Consider the following 24,703-nt stretch of genomic DNA (forward strand, 5'->3'; position numbering starts at 1 on the left):
CCACATGCCTTTAGGCAACATTATCTGTGTCCCCTCGTTTTTTTGTAAAAATTTATTTGGAAGGGGTGCTCCGAAGAAACGTTGGCCTAAGCCCTTTTGTATCATGGACGTATCATTCCCTTTGATCCCGTCCCTACTCCAAGTAGCGCTCTGATTGACCTGACCCATCTACGTAATGCATGGTCAGTCAAACATCTGACTTCTGGGTTGACACTTAAAGGGGTGGTTGATCTCAACACCAAGAATCCCCTTATCATTGTCAAGGGCTACGTTGGAGAGATCTTGTGCAAATTGACCATTTCCTTCAAAAATTTTCTGTCCATGACATTGGGCGCTTGACCAGTTGGATGTGACACAATGTGCCATGTAACCCGGGTTGTAGAAGACTTCTTAAGATTCCAGAATCACAGATGGGGGAGCGACTTTCCCACCCCATGTAATGAGGGTCCTGACAGGTGGAGATTTTGAGAAGCCTCCAGTTTCTGGGACAATGTCATGTTACACGAGAGGCTAAAACCTGCTTTATGTGGCCTGTTCACAGCTCATAAAAATGTGTGAGATGTCGCAATGCAATCTTTTCACATGAGGCAGCGGAGACTTGGCATTGGCGCGGCGGATGATGTAATCCTCGCTTCGCAGCTATACATTAAGCCGTATTCAATCATTCCATTATTTTTCCCCACATTTTGGCTTTTAGGACAAATTAATCCCAAATCTTAATGTTTTTATGGAGGTGAAGTAGACTTTTCATGGGTAACCTGACTGCAGTAAATGTAGAGTAAAAAAATGAAATGTTTTTGGAATTTTTTTTATTGTCACTCAGTATGGAGCAGAGATTATTTTATTCCCTTTGCTGAGTATTGCACATTGTGTCACCTATTAATGGGAGTGACAACTGTCCTGTGCAGATGTAACGGTGGTTGTCCATTTCTAAACCTTCGTAATGAGGCGCTGGCGGCTACTTTGGTTTCGTCAAAAAACAGCACACAATGTGGTCTTAGTTTAGGAGCTATAGCTCGCGTATGATGTCTGTCGAATGCTTGTTAGGCCAATGGCTGTTCCTCTTGTCATCCCATACACATGCATGCTCAGCTTTACAGAGAACTCCATTTTCACTCCATCACCCTCCAACTCATTCACTCCACTTGACTCCCCTCCATATCGATTGGTCCATAGCCTGACCCGAAATGATGCCATTATCAATCTGAGAGCCCATGTACTTCTCTATTGGTGGATGGGTTGAAATGTGATTCACGTTGCTCAATGTCATTATCAAAAATCTCCCTCCGACTGCAAAGCATTGGAAGTGTTCGCCATAATTTCTACTTCTTTGAGACCAAATGATTGGGCATGTTGAAATTCAACATGCCCGATCTTTCCATCTCATGATATCCTCTGCCAGAAGAGAGTCGGCGTACATAGGACCTAGTTGGGTGGCATCATCGACGTCAACGAGTACGGCCAATTTATCTTGTGTATTGACTCCTATAATGTCCCCCATCTCTAGAGGTCCATCGGTTTACCTGGAATCCCCACCGAGTTGGTTCCTGGTCCAGGACATCGTACATAAAACCTTCTGGCAGTGGTAAATGCATTGACGTAGCGTATTGGTTTCTACATGAAATACGGTGGTGTCCTGTCCTATAACCTAGTCATTAGGGAGCGCCCTCCATAGCATTTATCCGCTGCCCCTCCTTTCTATTCCCAGCCTCTGTGATGTCTGAAATAGATCTGTAATGAGCGGGGACTCGCAAATGCGCTAATTCCAAAATTACAGATGTGAAGTCAAATTGCCGGGTGCCCGGCTTTCTCCTTAAGATGGAAATTCCTCCATTGTGCGGGAGGAGGAGACGGACATCGCTCTGCATTTCTCAAGCATAGCAAAATAATTTCTAGAGATGGTTTCCGGGGATAATATTCCTTATTGAGCGGCATCATACAGGCCCCATGATAACAGCTGCAGGGGATTGGTTTCTTGGCTGGAATGCCTTTGGTGCGCACATATTGTTATGCGTCCTCTTAGAAGCGAAAATATTGAATGATAGCAGGTGTGACCTCCGACCCCGCGTCTAGTGTCAGGGCTTGTTCTACTCAATAACATGTACAGGTTACAGTGGTGGAGACCCTGCGCTCCCCATAACATGACCGAACGTCCACCATATAGTCATTGTCTATATGGCCTACAGGGTATAAATATAGTTTTTGTGGTTGGCATAGAATTTTCTGATATTTAGAATCAACACAACGTGTTTTACAAACTACTGACTTTACATGGGTGGCAAAGTCTCTAGGATGAAGATGCCCTAATTTTAGAAGGCTTGTGCACCTTTAACCATAGACTTCTTGGAATCTCGCAGTTGATGTTGTTGGACTTGAAGACTGAAATGAATGTTGAAATTGGCATCCAGCAGAATTATGAATGCAGCTCTGGATGCTCAATTTCAATATCTAGCACACTGTCAGTTCACAGACTCCAATTATATTGTTATCTTGCAGAATTATGAATGCAGCTCTGGATGTTGGAGTCTTCTGCTGAAAGTTGAAATTGAACATCCAGAGCTGCATTCATAACTCTGCAAGATAACAATATAATTGGAGTCTGTGAACTGACAGTGTGCTAGATATTGAAATTGAACATCCAGAGCTGCATTCATAATTCTGCTGGATGCCAATTTCAACATTCATTTCAGGCTTCTTCAAGTCCAACAACATCAACTGCGAGACTCCAAGAAATACTAGATTTCCAAAAATATGAGAGACAGAAATGTCAGATGTAAGATATCCATAGAATTCTGAAGATTATAAAAAAGAGAGGTTTGATTCATCCCCCCCAATTCTACTTTAAAGAACCAGACAGACTTTTATTGAAACTTGTCGTTGGTCATCGTGACCGATGAGTAGGTTTAGGTCACCACTGGTGGTGTCTGGACAGTTGTGAGCCTGCTCAGTGTGGTTGGCCATAAGACATGGCGGTTCTAAATGGGTTTTTGTCACACTGGAGGCCATGGTTGATCTCTCAAGACCTTCTAATTCAATGCGTCAGATTTTTTTTTCTTTTTGAGTGTAGTTGTTGGTGTGGTTAAAAAGTTGTTTGTGCCAGACAGACGTGTACCATGGTCCATACCCGAATATGAGGTAGGACGGGTCTACTAACAGTGTCTGACCCCAGCGGCGGTCACATACAGTGGAAGAGATTGACCTGCTACACATTGCCAGGATACATTTTTGACATGTACTGTTGTCGTCTGGATAACCTTAATCGAAAAGCTGTTTAATGTTAACAAACATCCCGCTTAAAGGTTATAGAACCCTACAGTCCAGTGCAAAACTTTTAGGCAGGTGTGGAAAAAAAAGAATGCTTTAAGAAATGGAAGGGTGAATAGTTTAGTTTATTTTTTAAGTGAAAAATGTAAATTCCATCAATATTTGGTGTGACCTTTGCCCTTCGGAGGAGGAGTCCTGGAAGTGATGATATGGCCCCCACAGATATAACCCTGATCTCAACATCATCAATCTGTCTAGGAATACATGAGCAGACAGACGGATTGGAGCAAGCCTACATCCACAGAAGATCTGTGCTTAGTTCTCCAAGATGGCGGCGGGAACAACCTCCCTGCCCAGTTCTGCCAAAAACTTTTTGCAAGAACTGAGGGAAGGCAAAGGGCAACTATCGATATAAACCCCTGTCATATTATAATGATAGTACAGAAACTAAACGACCTCTAAGCACATTCTGTCCACGGTGTGACCCCTCCGGTCCATCATTTGGCCATTGGTTGCTCTCTCTGCGGGAATCAGTGGGAATATCTGTAAGAATTCCAGCCGCTCCGGCACTTGGATCCCGTCCAGCGCTCGGATATTGATGTTCTGCGCTCTCGTTCTTACAGTGCAGGGATTGTGTTCTGGAAATTGTAGATGTCGACAGTCACTTTTCTTCTTTCTCCCGCTTCTGTGATTCTCCCAGAAATAAACTGCAGCGAAAAAGAAAAAAAAATCCCATAAAGCGAAAGCTCTGATTAACTGGAAAGCAAAACAGTATTTATCTCTCGGAGGGTTTTCTTGCCATTTCACGGGCGGTCTCATAGATCCGTATCTCAGTGACACACCGCTCTATAATTTTCTTTGACGTCTGTATAATCTGGTTTTATTCAATGTTATACGATGTTAAATGTAGAAACGACTGATTTACCGTCCCATTTGCTTAAGTGTTGGGGCACTACAACTCCCAGCAAATCCACTCTAAATACCCAAAGTGGTTACAAGGAGATGAAGATTATAATGCTAATGGGCTGATAATGGATAGACCATGATATGACAGGTTTATGGACCTTTTCGAAGAGGCGAATATTAACCCTAGTTACACACTTAAAGGGATCCTATCATTGGATACCCCTTTTTTCCCTCCCTAACACGTAAGAATCGCCTTAAGAAAGGCTATTCTTCTCCTACCTTTAGATGTCTTCTCCGCGCCGCCGTTCGGTAGAAATCCCAGTTTTATTCCATATGCAAATGAGTTATCTCGCAGCAATGGGGGCAGGCCCCAGCACTCAAACAGCACTGTGGGCGTCCCCAATGCTGTGAGAGAACTCTCCAGCGCCGCCTCCATCTTCTTCTGGAACGCCCTCTCCCTGTGTCGTCTTCTGTCCTGGGTTTCAATCTTCTAGGCCTCGGGCAGAGCTGACTGCACATGCCCGGGCCACAAGAAAATGGCCACTTACTCCAGCTTACTGCGTAAGCAGCCATTTTCTTGTGGCCCGAGCATGCGCAGTCGGCTCTACCGGAGGCCTAGAAGATTGAAACCCAGGATGGAATAAGACATAGGGAGAGGGCATTCCAGAAGAAAATGGAGGCTTCACTGGAGATTTCTCACAGCCTTGGGGACGCCCACAGTGCTGTTTGAGTGCTGGGGCCCGCCCCCAGTGCTGCAAGAGAACTCATTTGCATACTGAAGAAAACCCAGATTTCTACCGAACGGCGGCGCGGAGAAGACTTCTAAAGGTAGGAGAAGAATAGCCTTTCTTAAAGCTATTCCTACATGTTAGTCAGAAAAAAAAGGGTATCCAGTGATGGGATCCCTTTAAAAGAGTTTTCTGTCCCCAGTACACAGGACAGGTCATCAGTATGTTTTGGTGTCTGACACCTAAAACCCCCAAAGATCAGCTGTTGAGCAGCTTAGCAGTGCTAGAAACTACTAGTGCACAGGCGGTGCGGGCAGCACTGTTTTTATTCAGCAGCCCCATCCACTATATAGCGGTGGTGGTTCCGGTGAACTGCAGCGCCTCGCCTATTAGTTGTATAGGAGTGATGCTTCATGCACTGCCTGTCCACTAGTAGTAGATTTGGGCAGTGACCTGAGCGGGTTCTGTGCATGTTACGGACACTTATTCCCTTTTCATAGGATAGGGGATGCGTATCTGATTGCTGGGGCCAACTGCTATGGGGCTGATAGGGCCCACAGTCCCATAGAAGTGAATGGAGCGCCGCTTACAAAAGCACACCGGTGCTCCATTGACAAAGAGGCTTTAAGGAGACTTTAAGTCCCCATCTTCCTGATCTCCAGCCAGTAGTCTTGGTCTCCTGTAGAAAATTGATGGCAATCTGACCGCTCGGTGCCGTCGGAGGTGCAGAACTAATGGCATAAGCTGCAGACATGTAGCCATTTGGATCTTCAACAAAGTGTTTAGGTTTGGAAACTAAAATGATTAGGAGAAACGAGATCCTCCAGTTCCACCTAAAGCTGTTTAACATCTGTTGGCGAATTCCCTGAAATCTTCAAAGGGATTTTTGGTCTCGCAGGGTTATTCTGTAGGGTTATGATTCTCATATGTGCTGTCTGTTTTATTACCTGCGTAATGAGTGGCCGCCATTGATCCGGTGCCCGTGTAGATTATAACCTGGCACGTGAGGGCACATTTCCAGGGTCTCCCTTGATTTAGTAGCGTCTTATTTTGTTTGTGTTGGTTCCGGAGAAGGAAGGATTGAGGGGGGAGGGGGGCAAATAATTATACAATGTCATTCCCAGGCTGTGACCTTCCATTTGTTCCTGGGAACACAACAGGTTTGTGACATTGAAGGCAGCTGGGATTTATTGGTGGCTGGTGCCATGAAGTACAAATGGCAGAGACATTTGCAAAAATTTCCACGGTATTGGATGACTTTAACAAACTGTGTAATATCTAGTGGTGCAAAGTCAAAGGCGGATACTCCATATTTAACCATTCGTGTTACTAAGAATATTATATTGACCATTGAAGGTTGGGGGTTGTAGTCACAGCATGCTGATGTCAAGAACCATATAGGGTCATCATGGATAAGATAGGAGTTATACATATATAGAATAAATATAGTAACGGATGTTTTTGCTGGTGTGTTATAGACTTTTGTAACGGTCTTTATGTAGTTGACATTAACCTATCTATCTTCAGGGCTGGGGTGATATGCTGGGTCTGGTGACACTAACCTATCTATCTGCAGGGCTGGGGTGATATGCTGGGTCTGGTGACAGTAACCTATCTATCTGCAGGGCTGGGGTGATATGCTGGGTCTGGTGACACTAACCTATCTATCTGCAGGGCTGGGGTGATATGCTGGGTCTGGTGACAGTAACCTATCTATCTGCAGGGCTGGGGTGATATGCTGGGTCTGGTGACACTAACCTATCTATCTACAGGACTGGGGTGATATGCTGGGTCTGGTGACAGTAACCTATCTATCTGCAGGGCTGGGGTGATATGTTGGGTCTGGTGACAGTAACCTATCTATCTGCAGGGCTGGGGTGATATGCTGGTTCTGGTGACACTAACCTATCTATCTGCAGGGCTGGGGTGATATGCTGGTTCTGGTGACCCTAACCTATCTATCTGCAGGGCTGGGGTGATATGCTGGGTCTGGTGACACTAACCTATCTATCTGCAGGGCTGGGGTGATATGCTGGGTCTGGTGACAGTAACCTATCTATCTGCAGGGCTGGGGTGATATGCTGGTTCTGGTGACACTAACCTATCTATCTGCAGGGCTGGGGTGATATGCTGGTTCTGGTTACAGTAACCTATCTATCTGCAGGGCTGGGGTGATATACTGGGTCTGGTGACACTAACCTATCTATCTGCAGGGCTGCTGTGATACATTGGGTTCTGGTTACACTCCCTGTAATCCCGCCTTGGTATCTGTGATTATGAATAGAAGGTTCAACTTTATCCTTTGTAATTATTTTTTGTACGTTTTCAGTATTTTTATATTTTATTTACCTTTTTTTGTATTTTCTTCACAGAACCACAAAACCATTCCAGCTCCCCAAAAGGTAAATGAAGTTTCACATTTATCGTGTGTTATAGCACAATCCTCCATTTCCCAGCATGTCTAACACTTTACCTTCCACTTTTTTTAACCTAGTTTTTCCTATATTGCAGTTAAACCTGATAAATCTGTAAGGAAATCGTCTCTGTCTCTCAGATCAGTCTTGTCCTCCTCACTAACTCTTTTCTGTCTGTAAGACAACTGGCTGCAGCAGGAGCCTCTCCTCCCCTGACCGGTTTACAGCAGAGCAAAAGTTGAAGCCTACTTAACCAATAACGTTGAACCTAGTAAATAGTACAGTGTGTGTATATGGGGAGTAACACTATTTTTGGCCATTATATCATTTAGATGCACAAGAACATCTGTATTGTCAGCGTGCTAGCGGTGCTTCTACACGTAACACACTGGCCCATTATTTTCACAGTCTATCGCTGTGAGCTTAGGGGCAAAAATCGAGCCCAAGTTCACTACATGAAATATAAGAGCCATGCATGGACCCTGACTATAGTGTGCCGTCCTCTCTGAGCGGGTGAGTGGAGTCTAGCTGTCATACACTGCACTCAGTAAGAAAAGAAGAATCTGCTCAGAAACTGTCCATTTCACTAGAGATATTAAGTGCTTTGGTTGCGATAAAAAGCCCTTATTTGGCTCCAGCATCAGACTAATCCTCTGTTTCTCCGATTATCTCTCTCTTCCCCTGCTTCCTCCTCCTCTCCCCTCTCTATAGACATGTTTTATTTGACTCGTGTTTGGTAGGTTGGTAGTGGACATTTCACCAACTCTCACTGTTTTCATCCTTCAATAGCCGCCCCTCCACTGTTTCTTGTGCAGTTGGAATTATTTCTCTAGCCCCCACCGTTCCCAAGCAATCATTGCTGTTAGTTTCATTACAATTATGCTACTTCCAGGTGGGCGGGGCCTGTCTTTTTATTCGAGCCCAGGACCTGCCCACCTGACAGCAAAGAGCATAATTGTCATGAAACTAACAGCAATGATTGCTCAGGAACGGTAGGGGCTAGAGAAAAAATTCCAACTGTGCCGGAATCAGTAGAGGGACAGCTATTGAAAGATGCAAATGGTTGGAGTAGGCAGAGGTGGTGAGAGGTCCCCTTTAAGCATTGTATATCAGTACCAAGAGACATTCCATCTATACTAAACTACAAACCACAGCATATCCTGACATCTTGTGACTTTTGGGCCTCTGTAGCACAGATGCTGCAGCACCTCTTGTAGTGATGCCTGTCTTTTTCACTGCTTGGGTTTTTGTATAGTACACGTTGCTGGGTCTATGGGTCTCCAGATGGCGGGTGAGCCGTCAGTTGGAGACCACTGATCTATAGCATTTGCACTGATACTTCCCACCCCATGATATTTTCTTATGCGCGTCTCGAGCTAATATTTACTTAAAGTTATTCGGGGCTATGTTTTTCCTGTCACTGATCTGTGACTAACATAACGTGACCAGCGTAGCCTGTAAATGTCAGCTGAGAGTATCCCACATGAGTGGGCGTCACAGCTGAGCGTTTTATGTGGGAACTAGTAATGTCCCGCCGGAATTCACACTTGGCCGTGTCATTACACCACCGATTTGTAATGTTATTTCAGCATTTGTCATACTTTTCCAGGATGGATCTGACTTACCGTGTCAAGTTGTCACTTGAGGTGCAATTTTTTTTTTGCATTAAAAAAAACCCACTCCGGCCCTGTCCTTTAATAATCGTGAAATTTTTTGGCGTCTGCAATTGTGGTTTCTGGTTATAGATCATGAAAGTGTGAGAAAAGTTTTGCAGATTTTTATTCGATTTTGTTTTTCCTTTCTTAATTTTCAAAATCTCTGCTTGGGGTAGTAAGGTGACATGCACATGAAAAAAAAATGGACAGGGGCGCTCCTGTCGTTTCGGGGGCACCAAGCAAATCTATATCTGGGGGCCATCTTTTTCCAAATTTGAGGCCATGTCCACTCTTTACCAGAATTGACCACCCATTTCCAGATCAGAAAATCCTTAATTGGGCCCACACACCTTCCCCACAGTATATTACCCCCTTTACTAGTTCCCATACAGTAAATTGCCCCCTTTACTGGCCCCCACAATATATTACCCCCTTTATTGTCCTCCACAGTGTATTTCCTCCTGACTCTGTACATAGCTAGTCCCGCTGTCAGTTTAGGGTTTGCGTCTAGACCCATGATGGCGAACCTATGGCATGTGTGCCAGAGGTGGCACTCGGAGCACTCTCTGTGGTCACCCATCTGTGGAACAGGTTATACTGGGTGAGGGCCGCTTTGCAGCAGATTGTACTATGTGGAGCCCACTGTGGAGCAAATTGTACTGTGTATGGGCCACTGTGGAGCAGATTGTACTGTGTATGGGCCACTGTGGAGCATATTGTACTGTGTGCGGGGGCCACTGTGGAGCATATTGTACTGTGTGGGGGGCCACTGTGGAGCAGATTGTACTGTGTGTGGGCCACTGTGGAGCAGATTGTACTGTGTGGGGGGCCACTGTGGAGCAGATTGTACTGTGTGCGGGGGCCACTGTGGAGCATATTGTACTGTGTGGGGGGCCACTGTGGAGCAGATTGTACTGTGTATTGGCCGCTGTGGAGCAGATTGTACTGTGTATTGGCTGCTGTGGAGCAGATTGTACTGTGTGGGGGGCCACTGTGGAGCATATTGTACTGTGTGGGGAGCCACTGTGGAGCAGATTGTACTGTGTGTGGGCCACTGTGGAGCAGATTGTACTGTGTGGGGGCCACTGTGGAGCAGATTGTACTGTGTGGGGGGCTACTGTGGAGCAGATTGTACTGTGTGTGGGCCACTGTGGAGCAGATTGTACTGTGTGGGGGCCACTGTGGAGCAGATTGTACTGTGTGGGGGGCTACTGTTGGGAAGATTGTGCTGTGTGGGGGCCCTTCACTATTTTTATCACGCAGTATCTGTTTTATAGCAGACACTTGATATTATCACAGACCATCCACACAACATTAAGGCTAAATTGCCGTGTTGGCTTTTTGTGATAAATTAGTGGGTTTTGGGTTGCAATTTGGGCACTCGGTCTCTAAAAGGTTCTCCATCACTGGTCTAGGCAATGCTCTGTGAGCTAAACGCAGCAGCAGCTGCACAAGTCTCTGGTCGTTTGCTCCAATGTATCAGTCATTTTATTTAGTTATTGCCCCCTCCCCTCTGTGTTTGCCTGTTTTTCTCTTTTTTCCCTCCAGGGACTATTGGTTCTCCCTGCCGTCACTTCTTGCAGATTTTAGCGGTTTTGGGTCATGTTTGCCGATGTTTTTAGCTGCGTTTTATTTATAGAGCTGAATTAATGTAACATCCTGATGGAAATTGTTCTATTTGAAGAGAAGAAAGAACTTACAAGCCGTGACTGCCGGGTCTGTTCTCGGAGCTCTGTGTGCGGGATCCGATCGGGAAACTGTGGCCTTTGTAAAACAAAGGGCCCTATGTAGGGTAGACTGAAATCGAGTGAGCGAAGGCGCTATGGAAGGTTGGAGGACTAAACAAGTTTCTCAAACTTTAATGCCCAGGCTGTGCCTCAAACTAGAAAAATCAATTATCTGTCCTTTCATCAGTGTCGGAGAAGATGAATACAGCAGATTAAGATGGGTCCAGGCTGGGTGCAGATTATTTGGGTATCAGATTTGTCTATATTTGGGTCTTCTACCGTGAGCAGTTTCGCCTGTACTTTGGCTGCCCCATCCCCACATTTCTATCATCTGGCATTCGTAGCTCTCACCTCTTTCTACTTAATAAATGTGTGTATTAGAGGAGAGCGCTGCACTGACAATCCCTTGGATGAGATCACCGGTGACAACCTAAAGCCAAGTTATTGCACAGCCTTGAGCTTGTGCTGCGTTTTCCAGAACTGGACCGACTTAAGACAAACTCGGCACCTGCCTGAAGGTCATTTCAGCATTTGGAAAACCCATCACGTGTATCTCAGGCCTCACTGATTTTCTTCTACTTTTCCGACATTCGCCAAGCTCCGTTTGCCAGAAACCCATTTCTATATGCACTCTGTAGCTGCTCTTATTGCACTAATGGAGTGTTTCTCATTCTGGAGGACCTGTCCTGTCCAGGCAAAGCATTAATTTAAAGAGGACCTTTCACCACTTTTGGGCACATGCAGTGTTATATACTGCTGGAAAGCTGACAGTGCGCTGAGTTCAGCGCACTGTCGGCTTTCCCGATCTGTGCCCGCTGTAAAGAGCTTACGGTGCCGGTACCGTAGTGCTCTATGGTCAGAAGGGCGTTTCTGACCATTAGCCAGAGACGTCCTTCTGCCTCGCGGCGCCTATCGCGCTGTACTGTGGAGCCGGGAGGAACGCCCCCTCCCTCTGCTCACACAGCTCGTCCATAGACGAGAATTATCAGGAGAGGGAGGGGGGAGTTCCTCCCCGCTCCACAGCACAGCGCGATTGGCGCCGCGAGGCAGAAGGACGTCTCTGGCTAATGGTCAGAAACGCCCTTCTGACCATAGAGCACTACGGTACCGGCACCGTAAGCTCTTTACAGCGGGCACAGATCGGGAAAGCCGACAGTGCGCTGAATTCAGCGCACTGTCAGCTTTCCAGCAGTATATAACACTGCATGTGCCCAAAAGTGGTGAAAGGTCCTCTTTAATTGGAAATGGTGTAATACTTTATTTCTCCTGTGGAGGTGCTGCAGGGAAATTGAACACTTCCTGCCACTTCTTCACAGACTACAGCTGAGTGCTTGAAGCCCCTCACTCTTAGTTTATGGTCAAAGAATCCTTTTAGAAAATGGGATTGTACATGAGGCTGTAGTGACGAAGTCAGGACCAGTTTGGGGTAGAGTTGGGAAAACAGTTACCGATAATGACTTCAAAATAAAATGATTCATTATTTTTAATTATAATATATTATCAACTTTGTACTATTAATTCATTGTATAGTTTGTTACATATTTACTGTCATCAGAATCAATCTCTGGCTTTTTAATGACTTTGACTGTCGCCATTTGTGAAGGAGTCGGAGTCGGGCTGTGGATAAAATAGAGGAGTTTGAGTCGGTGGTTTGGTCTCCTGACTCCACAGTCCTGATTATACAAGACCAAGGTCTTATTTTACAGAAAGTCACAGTAAAGAGACAAGGACTGAGGTTTCCTTCTCTTGCCCTTGGGTCAAATCCTGATTTACCACACGGAAGAAACCTCTTTAAGATCTGGTATCTGAAGTCATAGAAGAAGTTCTACGACTCGATCATTCGGGGCTTATGTGTGTCATGATTGCGTAAAATTTGTGAAAATGTTGGAGAATTTTTGAGGCCGGTTCTCTGCCTGAACTTCACTAATTTCCATAAACTCAAGCCCACCAAGTATTCGGACCTACTTGGACCCATAGCCTACCATATGTCCAGCCATTGGAAATTGGGACAGTCCTTTCTAGGATTGACACCACCCTAGTGATCATCTTGAATTTTCTGTTACCCATCAGTCAGTTGATGATATCAGGGAAGCTCCATATGGCCATTCTTACATGGCGGCCACCGGCATAAATGGACTACCACATAATATATGGTCATACTGCGTCCACCAGTGTAGGAGCTGTGCTCCCTATTGGCTCTACAGTGGAGTCATAATTTGGAAGCCCCCTTTTTGATGTCCATATATCCTATCAGGGTTCATTCAGATTGGACCACTGCTGTAAATGTAAAAGTTTTTGATTGGCCAAGTAGATGACACTTTGACGACATCATCTTTTCTCTTCTAGTTATGCAGCTTTAATAGCAGATTGGCCGGTGGTTGTCCTCGGAATGTGTACCGTGCTGATCGTCGTCTGTGCCCTGATTGGCATCCTAGTGCCTGATCTCCCTGACTTTTCGGATCCTCTCCTGGTACGTATGGTTGTGTACATTTGTATATGTCGCATTTTACGTTCTATCCTTTGTTTGTGATTTTAAAAAATGACTGGCTCGTCCTAATTTTTGGAAAATGAAGTCCAAACCTAATTTAACTTATTATAACCCGAAGCTCCTGGACCCCGATACTCAATGGGAAAAAAATCAAAGGAAGGAGAAATTTAAAATTTAAAAAAGAATGAAAAACAAGAAAATTTAGCACTTGGCCAAATTCTGGATTTGATACATCTGTGTTTTTGCTGTCGTAGATCTGAAACATGTGATCACTCTTTGAAAAATATTTTGAGCATAAAATTTATTTTTGGAATCTAATTTTTTTTTTCCAGTATTTCGTAAGAGGCGATGTTTTATATCAGATGTCTAAACCTCATTTATTAGAATATAATTTGTAAAGTTGTATGCTCCAATTTTTTTTTTTTTTTTTTTTTTAGAAGAGTCTAATGATCGTTTTCCCTATTTTGTGGCCGCTCGAACTGTATTGTTTGGCCAAGAGATAGGTAGATACGTTAGGCTAAAGTTACTCTACGTGCAGGACTTGGCTAAAGGTTGTCCCTTCCACATCAACTGCCCAACCTGCCCAATGTGTTGGGTTGACCAAGATGTGATTGGTCTTTTCACATTGTAGAGAAGTTTGCAAGTTATCTAAGGTGTATGGCCACCTATAAATTGACCATAAGCATCTGAAAAAAAGTGGCCAAATGTCTGAAAATTTTTGGACGTGAAACCATTTCGAGGCCAACGTCCAACCAGTATCAGATTTTTGGGCAGACCTTCAGTGATGAACAGATCTTCTTGAGGTTGTAATGAATGATCCTAAGCCTTCATGTAGGACTTGATAGGTTGACTTAAGATGATGGAGAAGTCTTGTATGTCCTTGAAGGGGAGGTAATGACTGAATGAATAGACATCTGTCTGTCATGTCAGAGGAGCAGTAGTTGTAGCTCCAGGCGTTCATGGCTAATACACTGAGAACTTCTTTTCCAGCCTGGAGACATCAGTTGTCACCCACCTGTTAGGCGGCGGTAACCTCTGACCTGTCTGCTATGACCTCTTTCTCCACATTAGCTTGTTTATGGTTCTTCTGTTGGCAGCAGCGACATTCCTTTTATCTTATCTTGCAGGGGTTTGAGCCCAGGGGGACTGCCATTGGCCAAAGACTAGTGACCTGGAACAACATGGTGGAGAACACCGGATACAAGGCAACGCTGGCCAACTATCCATTCAAATATGCAGATGAGCAAGCAAAGAAGTAGTTAAGTCGTTTTTATTTATCTTTAGGTCACCGCTTATTCCCTTTGTCACATTTTTACAAAAATTCTTATTTGGTATGGGATGGTTTCAATATACTGAAGCAGATGTATGACGTCAAAGCCTCGCCTTGTAGGATCCTTACAGTAGAGGCTTCAGGCGTCCGACAATATAATGCCCCATCTACTGAGGCTTTCACTGACCTTGGAAAGATTATGATTATTTTTTTTTTTTACTTTTTGCAAATATCAGTCCGCACAGAGAAATGTTACAGATTATGTTACGATGGCTAGGTTGACACTAGCGCTTGGCTCTCTGTCGTTTGGGCCTACCAGGGGAACCCAGCGACGGAGAACCTGTTTGCTAAAAGAGCAGTTACCCACGGACCCCAGGACTTTTCTCTCCACCATTTATTGGTAGAGTCTCCTACAGATGTGAACCTAGCCTGATAGGACTGACAGCGAGTGGTCAAAGTTGAGTAGAAAAAAATTAACCACTCAACACTGGTCAAGATAATGCTCAACCTATGTTGGTGTGTGGCTATAATCCAAATTTTATTTAACGCCTCCCACCTACTATGTGCCTTGTTATGTTGCTAAGGGGCCTTTGGGCTCACTCGGGTGTCCACTACCCCCTTATCTTCCATATCTACTCTCCAGGTTATACCTTTACTGTTTTTGGGCAGCTATGGCCTCACTTTTGATGCATTGGCTACTCAACATCATTTGGGTTTACTCACGTGCCTGGTCCTGGGTAATGCCCCTACCCCCTTACCTTCTCTACCGGCATTTCTAAATATACTTCTGCTACAATTTTTGGGCACTATGGCCTGACTTTTGATTCATTGGCTACTTGACTCCTGGGATTTCTCTGGCGTGAGATACAAAGCAAATTCATAATGATAATTTCCCCTTTTGTAGTCCATGCTCGGCCATGTCTAGTGCCTTTAGCTTCATGCTGAGTCTTGCAATAAGAGACATTTGTACGGCTCAGCGAGGGAGCAGCTTGTCAAAATAAGAAGGGCCGCTGCCTCCGAACAAACAAAAGCCTCTGCCCAAAACAAAGAACAAAGACGTAAACTGCTCCCATCTCCAGAGTATACAAGAGCTTACAAATGCAAGAACATTTCCAAAAAGTCTCCTGCCAGCCCTCACATCTGGTGGATTATTGGAAACTTTCCATATTCGGAACTTTTCTTTGTCATTCGATATTTTGATCCCAGTGGGAAATTTTTACCTGGAGGTAGAAAGGCTGGCAAGTCTTTATCTTAGAAAACATCCTATATCGTATATCCAAAAAGTTTGGGTGACATGAAGGGCATCTCTTTAGGCTCCTGTTTTTGTGATCTAAAGGTATTTATCATATTGTCTTCTGTTCTAGTCATCAGCCTGAACGATGGTCAGAAGATCACTATGAGAGGGAAAAAAGACAGGTAGACTGGGACTTCCATAAGGACAGCTTTTTCTGTGCGGTGCCAAGTAAGTCTACCTTCCATGGTTGGAAGAATTTTTTTTTTTTTCTTTGGTAAATGAAATGTGTGTGTCCCAAAAATTTTGTTAACCCGCTCACAACTGTTCACCTATAGCTCAGCTTAACTCTGTGCTAGGCCATGGCCTCCAAGGGCGTTGTCCCAATAATGTACGTTACCCAGCTATGATTCTGTGAGATCCAGCCAGTGGTTCCCTATGAAAACGCTTAACTTTCAATATGGGAATGTTGGGTTGAGCTTCAGGCCTTTGAAAGATTGTCATGGGATGCCCATTTTGACGGACTGGACCAATCGGCCCAATATTGTAAATTTGGCACAAGGGACTATAAAAAGGTCTTACCAGTTGAGGTTCCTCAAAGGAAAGAAAGTTTTCAAGGGGTTCCGATATGGTGTGAAGGCTATAAACAGAGGTCTAAGACTAGTTATGGAATGATGGCCAAGTATCGGTGTAGAGAAGTTCTAGAAAAGGCCATCAGGTGATCTGTGGAACAGTGCCAAAATGTTAGAGACTTTCCGGGACTATGATGTGGAGCTCCACTTTCTCTTCTCCGTCCAGTGATATTACGTCCATTGGTCACATAGCCATATTGCAGCTTAGTCCTACTCAAATGAGGGGGCCTGATATTCGATAGCAGGTGCAGCCACTATACAATGTACAGTGAAGAGGACACGGCAATGAATATTATTGTCTTGTAATACAATACCCCTTTAAAAGGGGTTTCCAACCACACCTTGTTACCCCCCCCTACCTTTTTGTGCAACACAAATTGCAGTAACACATGTAATAAATTGTTACTAGGTGGCGCTGTGTTGTATTTAGCACCACCATCTCTTGAGAGAAAGCTGGTAAAGGAACTGTTGGGAAACTCATTGGCCGGGCAATCCCTTTAAGGTTCTATTACAATGTTAAATTCCATGAATAATATGAAATTTGCTTTTTTTTTTTTTTTTTTTTTTTTTTGTATTGATTACTTAATTTATCATCATACAGATCTGAAATTTTTCAAATTTTTCTTCCCCCTATCTCCAGATGACCACTATTCTCGAATTGTATTTACCTCAGTCAATGGACAGAGTCTGTGGAATTTGCAAGCCATCAAGTCCATGTGCAATATAGACAATACAAGGGTAAGTACAAAAAAAGTTAAATATTTTGCACATTCCTGAAATTCCCTAAATAAGGTTTTGAGATTCTGAAACAAATACCCAGGTGCCACCGTCCTAGTACAATATCCTTTCATTGTGTCCAGGGGTTGGGATATTTGGATAGTCTCTACTATTTGTATGGCTTACATGGATAACATTGAGAGTAAATAGGGAGGGGGGGGTCAGTTTCCTTTACAAATCTTCCTATATGTCTCCAGGGAAGGAACTGAGCTGAGTGACAAAAGTGTTGTCCCCACTGGGATTTGGGAATCCCATTAAATTGCTAAAATCCTGGACATTCACACTAGGACGTGGCATTCCTCAGTGATTCCCTAGGGCTAAGCTGGGGGGGCTGGAGAAGAATCTCCATCCTATAGGCCAAGGTTTGCTAAAACTTTTACAAAAAGAAAAAAGGTTCTTACCCATAAGGATCAATAAGATGGCAGATAACCCACTGGGAAAGACTCCAACACTTACTCCTACATTACAAGTTACGAGATTTATGGAGAACATGGAGAGCTCCAAATTTCCGCTAAAACAAAATGCATACAAAATACAAACATTTCCAAACAAACATAGGGTCACCTGAATCCTACATTGTTCTCCCGTCGTGGATCACTGCCTCCATTGCTGAGAGATCGTTTTTTTTGTCCATATGATTGGAGCTATAACACTGTTACCATTGCTCAAAAGAGGCAAGAGGCAGCGTTCTCATTGCTCCAAAAAGATCATCTGTCTATTGACAAAAATGGTGATATCTCAGCAACAAAAGCAGCAACTCACAAGGGGAAAACACTGTATAATTCAGGTGACACTAACCTATCTATCTGCAGGGCTGGGGTGATATGCTGGTTCTGGTGACACTAACCTATCTATCTACAGGGCTGGGGTGATATACTGGGTCTGGTGACACTAACCTATCTATCTGCAGGGCTGGGGTGATATACTGGTTCTGGTGACACTAACCTATCTATCTGCAGGGCTGGGGTGATATACTGGGTCTGGTGACACTAACCTATCTATCTGCAGGGCTGGGGTGATATGCTGGTTCTGGTGACAGTAACCTATCTATCTGCAGGGCTGGGGTGATATGCTGGTTCTGGTGACACTAACCTATCTATCTGCAGGGCTGGGGTGATATACTGGGTCTGGTGACACTAACCTATCTATCTGCAGGGCTGGGGTGATATGCTGGTCTGGTGACACTAACCTATCTATCTGCAGGGCTGGTGTGATATGCTGGTTCTGGTGACACTAACCTATCTATCTGCAGGGCTGGGGTGATATGCTGGTTCTGGTGACAGTAACCTATCTATCTGCAGGGCTGGGGTGATATACTGGTTCTGGGGACACTAACCTATCTATCTGCAGGGCTGGGGTGATATGCTGGGTCTGGTGATACTAACCTATCTATCTGCAGGGCTGGGGTGATATACTGGTTCTGGGGACACTAACCTATCTATCTGCAGGGCTGGGGTGATATGCTGGGTCTGGTGACACTAACCTATCTATCTGCAGGACTGGGGTGATATGCTGGGTCTGGTGACACTAACCTATCTATCTGCAGGGCTGGGTTCTTTTGACACACTCCCTTTAAAGTGGCAGGGATTCATTTCAGTATGAAGAAGCCGCTCAGTCCTTAGGCCTCTGTTCTAGGTAATTACGGGGAAGTCTCTAATAGAAATCAGATGCCGAACATTCCTAATTGAACTTTCCTTAATCACCGCAGGACACACAGGCAATAAAAGATGAAATACAAACTGCTCAGGTCCCTTAGTTATGGTTCACACCAAGCCGTAAAAACAGCCTCATTACGAGGGCGCTGGAGCTGTAATGTAATTATGGGAGACATAGCATTTAACCCCCGGTGTGTACAGTTACTCTACATGCTGAGTACCGGCCTTGTATATGATGTTTGCTGGTAATGAGGTTTTTATGGCTGATCAATTAAGATTTGTTAATGGAAATTAAAGAACGACATCAAGGGCCAGTGTCCATGGCTGTATTCACACTGTTGCCGTCATATTGTGTTTATCTTCGCTGTTTGCAAAGTAATTGGGATTTTATCAGAAATTTAGTGAAAATAAAATGCATTGACACCCATGGTGTAGACCCTTACATATCGTGATTTTTTACTTAGTTACTTGGGTTGTGCTGAGTGGGAACTTGGGTCCCGATTCAAATGGTTGGCTTGGCCAAACTCAACATCCCCATTTACCAGGAGATCGATGGAGATTAGAGATGAGCGAACACTGTTCGGATCAGCCGATCCGAACAGCACGCTCCCATAGAAATGAATGGAAGAACCTGGCACGCAGACTTTGCCGGCGGCCGGCCGTTTAACCCCCCCGCGTGCCGGCCGCTTTCATTCATTTGTATGGGAGCGTGCTGTTCGGAACGGCTGTTCCGAACAGTGTTCGCTCATCTCTAATGGAGATGACTTGATCTAAGGCCAGTGGCTAGTTTTAGTCTGCTGTAGGCTCAGTGATGCCAAAATAAGAGCAAACCTATAAGTCTCGAGTGTTCGAAACGTGTTCTCATTCTTCTTTTTCTCGCACCCTACAGATCAGATCCCACCTGCAGTTTTCAGACCTGTGCCAGAGGACCACCGCAGATTCATGTTGCCCCAGCTGGACTTTGGGAAACTACATTGCCATTCTTAACAACAGATCATCATGCCATAAGATTGTAGATCGGGACGTGTCTCACACGCTAAAGCTAATTCGTACCTGTGCCAAATATTATCACAACGGGACTTTGGGATCAGACTGCTGGGACATGGCGGCCAAGAGGAAGGACCAACTGAAGTGCACGAATGTGCCTCGAAAATGTACCAAGTATAATGCCGTCTACCAGATCCTCCATTACCTGGTAGATAAAGACTTCTTCAATCCAAAGAATGTGGATGTGTCCAATCCAGTTTTAAGGCACAGCATGCTCTTCTCCCCCACCGAGAAAGGGGAGTCGATGATGAACATCTACCTTGACAATTTTGAGAACTGGAATTGTTCCGATGGTGTAACCACCGTTACGGGAATTGAGTTTGGAATCAAACATAGCTTATTTCAAGACTATCTCTTAATGGATACCGTGTATCCGGCAATCGCCATTTTAATTGTCCTCTTGGTCATGTGTATATACACAAGATCAATGTTTATCACACTGATGACCATGTTCGCCATTATTAGTTCATTGATTGTATCTTATTTCCTCTATCGTGTTGTATTTAACTTTGAGTTTTTCCCCTTCATGAACCTCACTGCACTGATCATTCTCGTCGGAATCGGGGCGGACGATGCTTTTGTCTTGTGCGACGTCTGGAATTACACAAAATTTGACAAACCTCACGCGGAGACCTCGGAGACGGTTAGCATCACCCTGCAACATGCTGCTCTTTCTATGTTCGTCACCAGCTTTACCACCGCAGCGGCCTTCTACGCCAACTACGTCAGCAATATAACCGCCATCAGGTGTTTCGGAGTCTATGCTGGCACCGCCATATTGGTTAATTATCTTCTCATGGTCACGTGGCTTCCTGCCGTAGTCGTCCTACACGAACGTTACCTCCTGAACATTTTTACCTGTTTTAAAGGTCCTCAACAACGACCTTATAATAAGAAAAGCTGCTGGAATGTAATGTGGCAGAAGGTACAGGAGTTTCTCTTCGCGGTTTCGGAAGCATCAAGGATTTTCTTTGAGAAGGTATTGCCGTGCATTGTCATTAAATTCAGATACGTTTGGGTCTTTGGCTTCCTGGCCATAACTATTGGCGGAGCTTATATCGTATGTGTCAATCCAAAGATGAAACTCCCATCGTTAGAACTTTCGGAATTCCAAGTGTTCAGGTCTTCCCATCCATTCGAGCGATACGATGCAGAGTACAAAAAGTTGTTTATTTTCGAGAGGGTCCATCATGGGGAGGAACTTCATATGCCCATTACTATCGTCTGGGGAATCTCTCCAGAAGATAACGGAGATCCCTTGAATCCAAAAAGTAAGGGCAAGCTCAAATTGGACAGTAGCTTTAATATTGCCAGTCCTGCCTCGCAGCAATGGATTCTGAATTTTTGCCAAAAGTTGAAAAACCAAACTTTCTATTATCAAACCGATGAACAGGACTTCACCAGTTGTTTCATCGAGACCTTTAAGCAGTGGATGGAAAACCAGGACTGTGATGAACCTTCACTTTACCCGTGTTGCAGCCAGTCGGGATTTCCGTATAAGCAGGAGGTGTTTGAGCTCTGTATCAAAAGGGCTATCATGGAACTGGAAAGGAGCACCGGTTACCATTTAGACAGCAAGACTCCTGGCCCCAGGTTTGACATCAATGACACCATCAGAGCGGTAGTGTTGGAGTTTAAAAGTGCGTACCTTTTCACCTTTGCTTACGAAAAAATGCACCACTTCTACAAAGAGGTTGATGCTTGGATTTCGAAGGAACTCCAGTCGGCTCCCGTTGGCCTTCGAAATGGATGGTTTGTCAGCAACCTTGAATTTTACGATCTCCAAGACAGCCTTTCGGATGGAACCTTGATTGCCATGGGATTATCTGTTGCCGTAGCTTTTAGCGTCATGCTTCTTACCACGTGGAACATCATTATAAGCTTGTACGCCATAGTTTCCATAGCAGGCACTATATTTGTTACTGTTGGCTCCTTGGTTCTTCTTGGATGGGAACTCAATGTTCTAGAATCTGTCACTATATCCGTTGCTGTGGGCCTATCTGTGGATTTTGCCGTACATTATGGCGTCGCTTACCGTCTTGCTCCAGATCCAGATCGAGAAGGGAAAGTGGTCTTCTCTCTAAGTCGCATGGGTTCTGCCATAGCCATGGCTGCGCTGACGACCTTCGTGGCTGGAGCAATGATGATGCCTTCAACTGTTCTGGCCTACACCCAGTTGGGGACTTTCATGATGTTGATCATGTGCATTAGCTGGGCGTTCGCTACATTCTTTTTCCAATGTATGTGCCGTTGTCTTGGGCCACAGGGAAGTTGTGGCCAGATCCCGTTGCCAAAAAAGTTGCAGTTCAAAGCCTTTTCACAAGCATTGTCATCGAGCACGACCGAAAGAGGACAGAACAAGGCCAATCACACGAATAAGTATCAGTTAGACACACGAGGTACAAAGGCAGAAGTGGAACATGAACATTATGAACTGGAACCTCTAGCGTCACAGAACAGTAGCACGTCTTGAGGGACAATTTGCAGCAAGAGACTTGTTGAGATATTGTTTGCACACACAATCTTGCGTCTTCACCACCCGTCGCCGTTTTAACACTCTTGGCAGACTGTATGCTCCAGGAGCGGTCTAGTCTTGCTTATGCCTTTCATGGTCCATTGCTTATCACAACCACATCCATGCCTCAAGAGAAAAGTCTTGTTCTGTAACCATAAGTTGGCTCACGCTATGGAATTGTCTGGTCAAACCTAATCGCCATTTTTATCATGCCCTTCATCCTTCATGTGATGAGCTCATAGAAGAACAGAACATATCATGGCTGCTTTTTTTTTGTATACGGTATCTCATCTGTCTACAGCTCCTCTCTATTCACTATAGTGGAACTGAGCTGGAATACCACTGGGATGGGTATTACCTTGGCAGCCAAGTCTTTTCTAAACCTGAGCAACCACTTTTTAGAGTCTTAAGCTTGGAAATACCCCAACAATTCTGCAACGTCCCTATGGACCAGTTTGAGGTATAGCATAGTACATATTTGTAGACCAACATAAAGAAGCATTGCTCCTCAAATTCAAGTGCAATGGTATTCATTCACCCATGATTGACATGAATATACACCACTGAACTTAAGTTTGAGACCTGCTCCTTCTTTCTTGGATTAGCTGGTGAGGTGAGGATGGACCTCCAGAAGCTTAGCACCTACCTACACTCAGATTAGTGTGCTGCTTCATTTTGTTATATTGGACCTTTTCATAGAATATCCTTTAAATACCCCTCTGATCAGTTGGTCTATTACTAAATTCTTAAAGGAACACTTGGGAAAACAACTGTGCCATGTCTAGTGCAGGGTCTAAGAGGGTGGTTTATTATCAATACTCTCTGCCCCCTGAACCCTACATTTGCATAAAATAGTACATCTATTCTTCCCAAAGTGCTATTGGCATATAAATTTACCTTGTTTAAAGGGACTTTTCACCACCTCCAGCTCTTTACATCCTATAATAGTCTCCCGTTCACTGATTCCAGCACATTTGGAACTTTTTCTTCAGCCCACACCATTCCTGAGCCGCCAGTGCTGCTAGTTCCATTGTCTGACACTAATTGGACTCGCAGGGAGGAGCATGCAAAGGGGCGTGTTTCAGAACTTTGAGGCTGTGGGCCTCTGATTGGACAGTGTCAGCTCCGAGCCACGCCCCTTTCCTTCTCCTGCCTGATATCACCCGCTTGACAGTAGAAAACCAAAACTAACAGCACTGAATGCTCTGGAATGGTGGGGCTAGAGAAAAAATTCCAACTGTGCCAGAATCAATGGAGCGCCCCTAGTGAAGGTTGTTAAAGAGTTAGACTTCATGGAAAGGTCCTCTTTAAGGCTCCAGCAAAAAGTGACATTAGGTGACTTTATCTTTCCAGAATTCTAATTTTTTTTATTTTACCAGTTGAGCCCATAAAAGCAATGGCCCAAATGTAGACGGATCAAGTAAAAGGAGAGATGTACGTGTGTGGAAATCTGAGCAATAGTAATGTACATTGTCAAACGCATTTCAATTCTGAATGTCAGTTTTAGACCAAAATGTCAGGAACCTGACACTAAATCTGTGCGACCCACAAAGTGATGGAACGGTCATGGTCAAGTGCAATTCTTTTGATTGTCTTATGCCAAACATTGATGCCAACGTGCCTGCTGTACTAAGAGAGATATCAAAGTTTATGTCAATAAATCCATATAGAGTATTGTGTGCGGCTTCTAAGGTTTTTTTTACATTTTTTTTTACTTGTAAATATGAACCAAAAATCTTTCTCTTGTTCCAGAACATCCGAAAAGTTGTACAATAAGCAACGGCTATGGGAGGGTTTCCTAGACAGGGAGGGGGAGGGGATAAGCTGTGACATCATCTATTGTCAGTAGTAGATGTAATGATGGCTCAGAGGTGTTATCTACAGAGGTGTTATCTTCCATTGTAATCCGGTCTAAAATAGAAATGAGGTCACCGCTGCAAAGAAAAACACCCTACAGTATAGGCAAAGTGGTCAAAGTGAAAATTGCAGGATATAGTAAGTCTTATGATCTAGATAGTGGCATGGAAAGTTAAAAGAATTGAATCAAAAATTCTTAAAATATTTAACATAAAAACATCTTTTTTGGTGACACATTGCCTTTACCCCTTGTTTTTGTGAATATAAAATTGATTTAGCAACAAAGTGAACGGAAGGCGTCCGCATGTAGTAAAAGGCGTGACAGAGAATTTCGTGCTATAGGATATGTTGGTATATTGCTGGGATGTGTTATCACTTACTAATCTGGTGTAATGAGGGTCTGTCTGCTGGGACCCCATAAACTTCGCAATGAAGAGGTTATGACTCTGGTTAAGCTCTGCCATTCCAACTTGGGTACCCGTCATGGAGGTCATTTCACCACAACCCATTTACTTGAATTGACAGTGTGAAGCCAGG

At 44.4% G+C, this 24,703-nt stretch overlaps 1 protein-coding gene across 3 annotated transcripts in view; it reads left to right on the forward strand.

Annotated features, from left to right (window-relative positions):
- DISP1 (dispatched RND transporter family member 1) overlaps positions 1-23,791 on the forward strand; it is a 63,562-nt gene extending 39,771 nt beyond the window's left edge. For all 3 annotated transcript variants that reach the window (XM_075267097.1, XM_075267096.1, XM_075267098.1), the window contains 6 exons: positions 7,271-7,300; positions 13,041-13,164; positions 14,310-14,440; positions 15,817-15,914; positions 16,956-17,053; positions 19,637-23,791. In XM_075267097.1, coding sequence (XP_075123198.1) covers positions 7,271-7,300; positions 13,041-13,164; positions 14,310-14,440; positions 15,817-15,914; positions 16,956-17,053; positions 19,637-22,267 — 3,112 coding nt within the window. In that variant the 3' untranslated portion in view covers positions 22,268-23,791. The remainder of the gene's footprint in view (positions 1-7,270; positions 7,301-13,040; positions 13,165-14,309; positions 14,441-15,816; positions 15,915-16,955; positions 17,054-19,636) is intronic.
- The last annotated feature ends 912 nt before the right edge of the window (positions 23,792-24,703 follow it).

This window comes from Leptodactylus fuscus, chromosome 3 (assembly GCF_031893055.1).
Source record: "Leptodactylus fuscus isolate aLepFus1 chromosome 3, aLepFus1.hap2, whole genome shotgun sequence".
Classification (NCBI taxonomy): domain Eukaryota; kingdom Metazoa; phylum Chordata; class Amphibia; order Anura; family Leptodactylidae; genus Leptodactylus; species Leptodactylus fuscus.